This window comes from Melopsittacus undulatus, chromosome 2, assembly GCF_012275295.1.
Source record: "Melopsittacus undulatus isolate bMelUnd1 chromosome 2, bMelUnd1.mat.Z, whole genome shotgun sequence".
Classification (NCBI taxonomy): Eukaryota; Metazoa; Chordata; class Aves; order Psittaciformes; family Psittaculidae; genus Melopsittacus; species Melopsittacus undulatus.
In genome coordinates, this window is record NC_047528.1 from 119768858 (window position 1) to 119781264 (window position 12407).

General features: G+C 42.9%; 1 protein-coding gene across 7 annotated transcripts in view; it reads right to left on the bottom strand.

Annotated features, from left to right (window-relative positions):
* Positions 1–4881: 4881 nt before the first annotated feature.
* BBX (BBX high mobility group box domain containing) overlaps positions 4882–12407 on the bottom strand; it is a 110493-nt gene continuing 102967 nt past the window's right edge. For all 7 annotated transcript variants that reach the window (XM_034074505.1, XM_034074507.1, XM_034074504.1 and 4 more), the window contains 3 exons: positions 11078–11275; positions 10333–10525; positions 4882–8358 (listed from right to left, as the gene is read on the bottom strand). In XM_034074505.1, coding sequence (XP_033930396.1) covers positions 8271–8358; positions 10333–10525; positions 11078–11275 — 479 coding nt within the window. In that variant the 3' untranslated portion in view covers positions 4882–8270. The remainder of the gene's footprint in view (positions 8359–10332; positions 10526–11077; positions 11276–12407) is intronic.

Consider the following 12407-nt stretch of genomic DNA (forward strand, 5'->3'; position numbering starts at 1 on the left):
GGGGCCCCGGTCCCGCGGGGCAGGACGGGAGGGGACCGCGGCCGCCATCTTGCTTCGGGGGGCGGAGCCGCACGGGGGTGTGGGCGGGGCTTGAGGAGGGTGGGAGGATCCTCACGGGTCCGGAACCGGTAACCAAACCGATGGGCTCGGACCGACGGGCGTGTAAAATGTCGGTGCTGCTGCAATCCAGCCCCGTTCGTCCGCGTTAGAAGCACTTCAGACTGGTTGATGGCGTTGGTTAACTCTCGGTCAGTTGCTGAGGTGAGTGCATTGAGAGAGGGCACCTGCAGCACCGGAGCTGGGGGAGATCAGGGCCCAGGAGCCTCACCTCGGAGCGACAAGAGCCGCTGATGGAGCCTCAAGTCCTCACAGGACTTGCCCAGGAGCTCAGCTCAGCTCACCCGAGGAGCTGACTCAATGGGGGCAGAGCCAGGAGAAGGACTCGCCTGCAGCACAGGAGGAGGAAGGACCGCGTGTTTGTGTGCAGAGATGTACACGGATCGATGGACCGGACAGATCATGGTCACAACGCGATCAAAAGCGGTAGTGAGGAATAATGTGGGTATCCAGACTGAGCCTTCCCGCAGACATGTGGCCGTGCAGGTCTCTGGCTGCAGTGAATGCCTGAGCCTGGCACTTGTACTGGAGGGAGCCGGTGACACTGCTTGTGTTCATGGTGAGCACATAAATGATCTGCTCAGGCAGTGGGTGAACTGAGGGAGGAGGTAGAATGGTTGAGAGCCATCAGACAATGCAACAGTGAAATAGATTGGTGGAGCCACAGCCTAAGGCAGGGGCAGAGGGATGTTGAACAAGTGATGGATCCCCTTCCCTCCTACCATCAGACAGAAGGAGAGAACTTCAGGGACAAGGATGTATGGAGGGAGGTCCCTCCTCGCAGAGGTAAGTGAAAACCCTCGCAATCCCTTCCTCCTTCCCACTTGCCCTTGAATAACAGGGATGAGATCTTGGAACCACAGGGCCAGGTAAATGGAGATGGAGAGGTACATCTATCTAGTGAGTCACCTAGGGCTTGTCACTCACCCCCATGCCTTAAAACTTCCCCAGCCAAGAATAAGAGTAATTGTGGTGGGTGACTCCCTCCTGAGGGGACAGAAGGGCCCATTTGTCGACTGGATCCATCCCACAGGGAAGTCTGCTGCCTACCTGGGGCTTGGATTAGAGATGTTAAAAGGAAACTGTCTGATCTGGTGCAGCCCTCTGACTGGGACAGCTCACATGGCTGGAATGTGCTCATGGATGGCTATGTCCTTTTTAGGACAGATAGGTCAGCAAAGCAAGGTGGTGGAGTTGCCCTTTATGCGAGAGAGCGACTAGAATGTATTGAGTTCTGTCCAGGGGCAGATGAGGAGCAAGTGGAATGTCTGTGGGTGTGAATTAAGGGACAGACTGGTATGGATGATAGCTGTGGGAGTCTATTACAGACCTCCTGATCAGGATGAAGGAGTTGATGAGGCTGTCTACAGGCAACTGAAAGCAGCCTCATGACTATATGCCTTAGTTCTCATGGGGGATTTTAACTACCGTGATGTTTGCTGGAACACTCACACAGCCAATCATTCACAGTCTAGGAGGTTCCTCCAGTGCATTGATGATAACTTCTTAATGCAAATGGTGGACAAACAACTAGGAGAGGAGCATTGCTAGATTTGGTACTCACCAACAAGGAGGGTCTGGTTGAAGTGGTGATGGTCAATGGCAGCATGGGCTGCAGTGACCATGAGATGGAGTTTAGGATCCTATGTGGGAGGAATAGGATACCTAGTAAGGCCACAGTTCTGGATTTCCGAAGGGCCAACTTTGGCCTCTTCAATCAACTGCTAAGGGAAGTCACATGGGAAAGTGTACTAGGTGGTAAAGGGGCTCATGATAGTTGATCAGCACTCAAGGACCACTTCTTCCAAGCTCAGGATCGGAGTGTCCCAATGAGTAGGAAATCAAGTAAGGGAGCTAGGAGAGCAGCATGGTTAAACAAGGAGCTGCTGGGCAAACTCATGTGGAAAAAGAATCTATGGATTATGGAAGGAGGGGCTGGCCACCTGGGAGGAATATAGGACAGTTGTTAGAGGATGTAGGGAGGCAATTAGGACAGCTAAGGCCTCCTTGGAACTTAATCTTGCAAGTTGGATTAAGGACAATAGAAAGGGCTTCTTCAAATACATAGCGAATAAAACTAACACAAGAGGCAATATAGGCCCACTGCTGAACAAGGTGGGTGCCCTGGAGACAGAGGATATAAAGAAGGCAGAGGTGACAGGACAAGGGGCAATGGGTGTAAACTGGAGCATAGGAGGTTCCACGTTAACATCAGGAAGAACTTCTTTATTGTAAGAGTGACAGAGCACTGGAACAGGTTGCCCAAGGGGGTTGTGGAGTCTCCTATGTTGGAGATATTCAAGGCCCACCTGGACAAGTTCCTGTGTGATGTACTCTAGGTTACCCTGCTCTTGCAGGGGGGTTGGACTAGATGATCTTTTGAGGTCCCTTCCAACCCTTGGGGTTCTGTGATTCTGATATTAGGAACTTAACAGTGGGCTGAGTCTGACCTCTGCTGCTGAAATAGATACTGTGGTGGAAGGAAGGGACACCACATTGTTAACCAAGCTGATACTGGAAATGTCTGCAAACAGCAGGAAGTATTAAAGACATGAGAAGTTTGCAGTAAAATTGAATGAGACAGAAAAGCAAAACCAAAGGGAGCCTAGAGTTTACAAAATGAGAGAACATTTCATAGCTTGAAATATAAAGTTACTCTTACGAGAGGCTTTGAGGAACTTACAAACTAAATCTAACCCAGGCCTTTATATAAGAGCAATTTTATTCCACAGATACTCCATCCTCTCGTCTATCTTCTTACCTTCCTGTTGTGTGATAACTCCCTAAACTTCATTTTACAGGTTTATCCAAGAAGGCTGTTGAATTCTTGAAGAGATGGTAGCAGAAAACGGCCTTCAGTCACCAGCATCCAGAACATGACTGCACAAGTCCTGCCTGTAGGAAGAGTACTCTCCCTTTGCATTTCCCTGGGTTTATTATTTTTAATAACATGCAGGTGTTGTAAGACTCAGGCTACTGATGTTTGTGGATATGTTTTGTTACCAGAAATAAAAAGCTTTATCAAATGTGTCAGTGGCAGCTATTCAGAAAGTGAACTGGAGATCATGCCCATGATCAAAAAAGGCAGTGAAGTTGCAAAGAAATATACATCACAAATAAGAGGAGGGGGGGGGGAAAGTATCTGAAACCAAGTTCTTTTACTCATGGTGCCAGGCTTAAGCTTTATGTCAGCTTGCATCTGCCCACAATATACTCTGTAGATGTGCCCTCTGTTGTAACTCATCACACACACCTAAGTAGCCTTCACTTCCTCATCTGTCCCTACTGCATGAGACCTCAACAGCCATCTTCCCATGGCAGGGACTAATACTGTAAATTTTCCTCTGTGCCAGGATTCCCATTTGTCCCTTTTGGCAGGGGATATGTTGTGCCCTTTCCCTCCAGTGCTCCTTGCCCTCTCTGCACCCCCTATGTTGTCTGCTTCTGCACCATATTGAAAGCCTGTTCCCACAGCTCCCTCCCAAAGCCTCTGTTTGCCCCCAGCTTGTCATTTCTCCTTACTCTGTCATTTCATGGACCTCATTTCTTCTGCCCACCAACCCCATAGTATTCCATTTCCCTCTCTCACATTTTCCCTTCTCTTTTGATTTGTTCAAAAGAAATGTGTTTCTGATTCTTGAGAAAACATTTTCTCATCTTTTTGAATTAATTAGATGTGATGGTATCAATTTTTCATGTCATACTCAAACAAACCCTCACAAAGAGTGTAAAACCTCATAGGGTCAGACAACAAAACCACTCAGTCTGATTTATAAACTTGTAACACATTAGGAACAGATCAATTATGTATCAATAGTGTAAAAAAAGGCTTCTTAAAAGGGAAATCTAAGTGCTATTCCCTGTGGGAAAAGGGAATAACAACATTTGAATTGTTAGGGACTAGAAGCAGGTATGTATTTTCTATGCTCATCTTGTTCATGGACCTGTCATGAGTTCGAACAGGGCATTATAGCTTTCTGTCTCAGCTTGTGCTCTTACATCAGGTAAAATTCCCCTGAAGCATATGCTCTCTTAATACTAGGGAGGAACTATTAATGTTAGAGAAAGTGAACACTTGTCTTTGGATCTATCTGAAAAGTCATGAAAAAACCAGTAGAGTACTTAGAAAACACAGAGACACAAGACTCCCTCTATGCTTTCACTCTCTCGTACTAAGTAGCTTTGGGCTTTTTGCAGAATGTACACACACACCCACACACACATATGTATACATGTATCTTTTTTCCCTAATTCCTCTTTGTTGTCATTGCTTTGCCATAGTGAGAACAAACATCAGCTTTCCTTTCATCCTCTCTTAGCTGCCCCACGTCTACAGCTGTTGCCTTCTGTCTGTTCTGTATCTTTATAGTAGCTAAGTAGGCAGTGGAAATTAAAACTGCTTCAATTTAATATCCTGTTCCAAAAAACCCAGCATCCAAACAATAAGGATCCACTTGTTCTGATGTGAGTTACAACTCTCTTGGGTTTCTACTTGACACAAACTGCAAAGAGCTCTTTATCCTTGTGCTACCAAGGCAGCTTTCACCCAAATAATAAATACCAAAGCTGGAATTGAAACACCACAAGTTCACACGCTTCTACCAGTCCCTTGTTCCTGTGCCCTTCTCCAACAGCACTTACCATTTTAATTTCAAAAGCCATGCACCAGTGCTATAAAACAGAAACCCAAACTACCAAGAAGTCTCTTGCTCATGACTTTGGGATATTGTATTAGTATAAAAGAGCATTCAGTCATCTTAAATAAATATATTCTATTTCTGAAATTACAGCACATTCAAGGGGTAGTTCCTGCCATAAGCAGAGCATTAAGTAATCTCCATAGATGGTTTTAGAATCATAGAATCATTTAGTTCAGAGAAGACCTTTAAGATCATTGAGTTTTTATTGATTTGGTCTAATATCTGGAAAATAACCTACTGTGGGGATAAGAATCTGCATCTCAAATGTTCTGCAGAACAGTTCTCCCATATTTGCATACAGTACTAGAACAATGAAGACAACATTACAGTAATTTTCTCCCAGCTGCTTAGATCTGTAGCTTTGGCTACGACAATGTACTTTGCATACCTCAAAACTACACACGAAATACCAGAGATCGCTCAATAAATAAAAGCCAAGGACTACTGGGACAGTACTGCATTTGACACTTGAGACAAGATTCCCCCCTCCCATGGATAAGTCACAGAGGATGACTACAGTAAATGCTTTTCTTTTCTTTTTCTTTTTTTTTTTAAAGAAAGATTTATACACAGGTTCAGATCCAGAAAATAATGTGAAATGCATAAATATCGATAGCTTTAGCTAAGTTAAAATGGGTTCAGTAAAGTATGATACAACATATTCAGAATAAACAAAGCAGAAAAGCATCATATTTTGGTTTGCTTGAGATATACATAAGGTGCAACAATTTCTTCTCTAGAGGCATTTGTGGACAATGTTGTGAACGGGTAACAGTGTTTGCTGGTATACTGAAGTACACACAATAGCAATAAGATTTTCCAAAATGAAAGCAGCTGAAATAAATCAAAACCAAAACAAGGAAAATAAACCCCAACCCCGACCCCAATACAGTAAGATATTGGTCTGAAGTTTTTGTTGTGCTAACAGACTTTGTTACCTGAAAATACTGATACCCCTTCTAGTAGATTCAGGGAAACTTCTAGCTACTCAAATCAAGACATCACTCAGAGAACCAACAAAGGCAAATGCCTAGTGAACTATAAAGCTTTGCAGGATTTCTGCTACTCTCAGTGCCTAATCGCTTAAAAATTAAGCATATCTACAAAAAGGTTTATAAGTATCTGAAAACAGTCATATCCAGTAAACTGACCCAACCCTACCCCCTCTCTAAGGGAAAGTCAAGGAAAAGCAGATCAAGTAAGATATTAATTCATATAGAAAAAAGTAATTTTCTGTTTCTTTTAAAAAAGGTACCATTAATATACAGAAATATCTTCAGGAACAATATTGAAATTTAAATCGAGGAAGGATGGGGTGCTTTGACAAAAATATATCTACTCTAAAGGTTTCTAGAGAAATAAGTTAGTACCATTGTCAACGTGAACGGCCTGCACTGTAACATATTTGGATTTCAGCTAATTATAAAGTGGTCCAAAACTCCAACAGCCACCTAGCTGTGACCCATTAGTTTTAAGTCTCTGAAGTATTTTTGTCTTGTTAAAATAAGTTATAAAACTTTAATAAAATCTCATTAAAAATACTGCCATAGGCTGCAATGGCATTTAAGGGGCTCTCAGTCATGTATTCACCTGAACTTGTAAAAAGCCTTTCCACTGACTCATTGGCTGTCTTCTTCTTGTTGTTCCCTTCTTCCAACGCATGCATCCTGGATGGTGCTGTTTCAGTGACACTTCCCCAGCTACCTGCCTTTTGTCAGACCTTTAAGCCTTTGTTACAACTCGTGTGGCATGTTGTTGTATGCTTCCTGACACTGCACCAAAGACTTTCACTTAGCCACTACAATGAAAGGCTAAACCTAGCGAGGATTAATAGAGTTACTGTCCATATGGCTATTACATCAAATTAGTTACAAAATAACCCCAGAACACATTATCAATTCAGTCAAGTATAAATAAGAATGCCTGATAGAATGATGTAAACTCGCATCATTTAAAGACTTAGTTCAAAGAACTTCAAACTCAATCTAATACTATCAAAAGTTCAGCCGGTATGACGAAGACTAATAGAAAATTATTGCTGGAGTCCAATTTGGTACATTGTTGTGCTACAATGCAAAAAGTAGGGAAACATCTTGTGCTATTGAAGAAGTACCCTGTTGAATTTGTAGCTTTAGATCAATTACTAGTGATCATTTTGCATCTATCGGTAGGAATCAATGCTTCGTTATACAATAGTGTAAGTCAAGATAGCGAAGGTAACGGGCCAAGTGATACACTTGGCCTGCTTTTGGGATGTATTCATGAGAGCAAAACACAAAACTTCAACATAAGCAAAGACAGAAACTGGCAGATGGATCTGTTTGGTTGTCTGAATTCAGTCAAAGGTGACTCTTCTTCAGTTGTAGTTTATCTGTATACAACTTGCCACTTTACCCACACAAACTGTAATCGGCCCTTTACGCAACCTCTGAAGCTGTTCTGGACTGTGCATAGTAACTACAACAATGCCAGTGTCTGTAAGATGCAAAAGGTATGTGTATTGGTGTATATCCAAAAGTCACGGCTTTAGGTTGTTCCGAACGGTGAAATAATACTAAGGTCACTTTAGAAAACGCATTTGCAGTACTTTGTGTTTACAGGAAACTTTTACCAAGTCTATGCAAAAATAAAGGAACCCTCCAAGGCATGAAAGACAAGTCAATTATCTGCAGTATTCTCTTTTCCATACACCACTCCTTTCTTCTAATGCACATCATCCTGGTTATTCAAAGCTAAAGGAAACAAACCCAAACATCGCCTGTCAGAATCTCTCCCAGTAAACTCTACCACTCCGGTGGCAAATATCAAAGTGCAGAACATCTGGACCACATGGCTGCCCAAACACCGCTAACAATGGTACATCTGTCCAGGCTGCCGCGAGTTCTCTGGAACAGGGTTTAAATCCATTCTACAATATAAATGTAGGCATAACCTATTAATATAAACCATCTTAGAACTTAAATCTTCATGTACAAAAATGACTAAGAATATCTAATAATAACTAGTGCAGTGCGTCAGTGTTTTTGTTGTTGTTTTTTTTTCTTTTTTTCCTTTTTTTTCTTAATTTAGAATAACTAGGTATTATACGAAACTAGTTGCCGTACTCTCTGGTTGGTAAAAGAGATGCTGTGTCAGCTAACAGTAAAGGCAGCCTTTTTTCACACCAACCACCTATTTACTGTTTAAAAGCCTTCAATAGAAAGCAAGCTCTAGGATCATTCCATTTCTGTTCATTCATAGACAATTAATACCACCCTACTACACGCTGGGCTCCGATTTGAGGACCCGGCCCAAGTTGCTAACGTCTGGCTTCCAGTGAATTCTGGGCCACTCAGAACAAAAAGCACTTGCTTGCAGTCTATAGTTGCCATCATATGGACTGACTAGCTTCCCTTGGTAAAGACAAGGCTAGGATATTAGGTAAAGCACAATGTTTTACAATAAAGTGGAGCTTCACTGGTCAGCGCAGGAAATAAGCACTGGAGCCTGAGACATTTCATTTGGCTGTCCATCGTGTGGGAGAGGTGTGGCCCTCTGATTTCTGCAAAAGAAGAGAAGAAAAGCCACACATCATTATCTGGAGCATGGGAGACCAGAAAGGATGCAAAGTACATTCATCAGACCAGAAAGGATGCAAAGTGCAATGTGATAGGGTTTAGTATCCAACATTACAGCAGTGTAACTACCTGCTGCTACAGGGGCCCACATATTGCTCTTACAAGCACTTTTTTGAGCCCTCAGCAGCAGAAAGTACAGCTCACCTGTGGCAAAAGAAGGTAAATGCACAAAGGCATGTATCATGTTAATGTGAGTCAACAGCCAGCTTTTAAGCAATATGGAAATATACTAATCAGCAGAGTTCCACATTGGGATTACTCCAAGTTTCATGACTTAACACTTCATCAGCCCAGCACAACATCTCTCCATTACTACAGCAGTGTTCATTTACAAATGATCCCCCACCACAGGGTACCATAAAAACAAACTGTGCCAGATATACATGCTGGAAATCCAACATCAATCGTAGCAGATGGACTTCGGAGAGCTCCTTTGCAGCTTGCCTCTTAAAATACACACAAAGCACGTCACCGCCTGTTATCTAACCTCACAAGTCAGGTCCTATTTCTGTTATAGTATGTGTCATTACCAGCAATAAAAATCTGGGGCCCATTTATTTACACAAGGCCACTCTACCTGACTCTGACACAGGCAGGACCCCAGCAGAAACAGAGGTACCAATGTGCTTTGCAACAGCTGGAGTGCTGTGCAGTGGGGCCTTGGCATAAAACACAGCTCAGGCTCCCAGCACTTAACTGGGGCATGCTCAAGGTAAACAAAGCTAAACAGAAGCCTTTGAATGAAAACCATGCTGCCACTTCCAGACAAGATCCCATTACAGTTATAAAGGAGTTTGGCTTCCATGGCTCAAGACTCTGTGAAATTCTTAAGAGTTAAAATCAGACACTGAAGAAATAACACCAAGCAAACCTCTAAACCTCTAACCATCAAGTTAACCTCTAATGTTAATGTTCTCACTTCCAGCTCCTTGCAAACAAAGAAGTGAGCTGCAAAAGACAGCAAACAATCAACAGAAAACAGAGAAGCATCCAGCCCATCAGAGTCAGGTTTCTATTTTGACTTCCATTTGCCAAGGCTGCAAGAGACATGGCTAAATTACTACTGGAAAGGTCCTCTGCTGTTGGCATCCAGGGTGATGACAAGCTGGAGTTTGCAAGAGTCACTGGACATCTGCCCCTCTGATGTTTTCAGACCTCATGGAAGGTGCTACCTTACTCTAGCTGCATGATGAGATGACCAAAGGTGGGAGTAAGAAAGAAAGACCCAACAGGAGGCTACATAAAACACTGTCTCGCTTCAACAGGAAGGAGAGGAGGATAAGAACTCCTAAAGGAACACAGAGGGGAAAACCACAGTGAGGTGAATCCTGCTGCTCTTGTGCAACTCTGGTCAGTGTTAATGGAAATCAATGCAATTCCATGTTTGATGTGCAGCCTGGACACACAGGACTGCACACGGCATTGGGGTCACAGTAAAGAGGTTTCATCAGCTGCTGCCTTATGGAGCTTTACAGGCACCAGCAATCTGCCAAATGCCATTTGCAGATGCTGTGGCAGTTTCAGTCTGGTCCAGCACTTCCTTGCATGCTGATTTGTAGACTGTAGAGCATGCTATTTAAATTTGCTATTATCTGACAAATGGCATCTGATAATAGAAACAATCATTAGGATCTCAAGGAACATATGAACCTGTTCGTAACACAAAAATTGGTAGGTAAGCTCACCAGGCAGCACCATTTTACTGAGCACTGAAATAGATTACATTGTCATTTAGGTGAAGACTGAACACTACTAAGCATGTGGTGTAAAACAGACATTCAAAGCAAGCTGTGGAAGAGGAAACAGCCAAATTAAACAGTCTGAAATTCACGTGTTTCTGAACAAGCTGGCAGCCACACACTCCTCACTTAGACAACAAGGGGAGAAGAAAACCATACCTGTGTACATTTTCCATGGCTGCTACTTCTGCCAGAGCAGCTAAGCTAAAAAAGGCAGACACTGCTGGCATATCTGATGTAATACTATGGTTTTCTTCCGTGTCTGCATTTCTGGAGCATTCACTGTTGCAATCTGTTTCTGCACTTTGTGTCTTCTGAAGAGTATTTTGTGGCAGCTCTTTCAGCTTCTCCTCTGCAATAAAAGAAAGTTAAGCTTACAAATCTAACACTAATATTCACAGCAGCCCATCAATACACTGACTAGTCTGGTGTTAACAGCATCTTTACTTTCAGTACTTTGCTTTTACAAGTGCAATCTGACTGATGCTGCAGAGCTTTCTGACCCAAGCTATTGGCAGAAGCACAGTACTAAGGTTTATAAAGCAGTTGATTGATTTTGCATTCAGCTGAGTTTAATCATTTAGGTCAGACCAGAGAGCTTTTTTGTATGTTTTAGATACACAAGTCCTGAAAGATTATCTTAACTGCAGAGTGCTCCTGCAAGGACTGTGTTATTGACTGTCATATTACTGAGTTCCATTTTTTACATCCTATAACCAGGTGCAGTGTAATTGCTTTGCTGGACTAGAAACATATGATGAAAGGTAACTGTTTTCCACTTTCATTTCCACTATATCAGCTCCCAGTTCTTGAAGAGAAATAACTCAGGAAGAGGAGACAGATCTGGGCCCAAACCCTCGCCAACCATTCAGTTTTAACAACATTTAAGCTCCAATTTCCTTACCCAGTGTCCCTGCTGCTGCTGACACTTGCCCATCTGCTGTTCGGACGAGATGTGTGATCTTAGTTTTCCTTGCTTTCCTTTTCTGGCTGCCAACTAAAGGCTCATGCATCATTGCTGGCTCTGGAGTGTTTAGGGCAGATAGAGATATTTTATTCTTCCAGGGAGAGTCACTGGAAATTCTGTCTTCTGAAAGTATGGCTGAAAGAGGACAAAAACGCAGTTTTACACATAGAATAATTCAGCTACTAGTTGTGCTCATGTACCATTTCGCACCTATCGGCATAAAGCCTTCCCTCACATGTACTCAGAACATAACCCACGGCATGATATGATCCAAACGGTGCAGATGTTTGCTCTTAGAAGCTATCCCAGAAGGTTCAAGCCTCTCATATTCACAAAGATGGGCAGTAGCACTTCAGTGGGAGCAGGGGATCAGGCTGTATAAAACACTCTACAATAGAAGATGCCAACAAGTAGCTAGGAGACAAAATGTATTTAAGGAACAATAATGGTCACCACATAAGCTTATCTGAGCTCACAGACACACTCACTGACTAGCCCCTACTCTTTCCTCTGTACTCACTCTACATTACCTCCTCTATGCAGAGGGAAATACTGCCTTTTATAGAACAGCAAACCTTAAACAGCTCCCAGAAGGCCCCAGATACAAAAGCAGTGTTGAATCACAGCTGAGGGTAAGAATGCTTTAAAAAAGAAGGGAAGTCAGCATAGGATAAAACACTGCAATGGAAACACTGACTACATGAAGTCAGAGAACGAGGAAGGAACAGTCTGAATCTGTCTCAGCACTACCAGTGTTGGTGTTTTAAGCAGCCTTCTGCCCTGAACTGGAACACGATCACAAACTGTCACCTGACCAAATAGTCACTTTAATCTTGTTCATGATGAAATCAGTCAGACAGTCATCACAAATCCTAGTTAAGCTTTCAAAGCCTGAGATCAGTGCATAGTCATCAATTGCTTGCGATTTCCACTGATTTAATGAGCCATACTGCTTGACAGCACAGGGTATCCACTAGTCCATAAGTTCAACCTTTTTCCTCCTATAATGAAGTATGATGAGGCCTACCCCATCTGTGATCACCATAAACCAGGATTAAGAGAAAACTATGGCCCAAGTTATTTCTTAGAGATGCCAGTCTAACCTGTTGTGAAACTGGAAGCCCTCATGGCACCTACACCATGTCCTTGTGGTACTTTTCCCCAGGGCACTACCATCCTGAATGCTTACATATTCTTTCCTAATGCCTGCACCTCATCTTCTCTGCTGCATTTTCAACTCAATTTCTTTACTACCCATCACCACCTC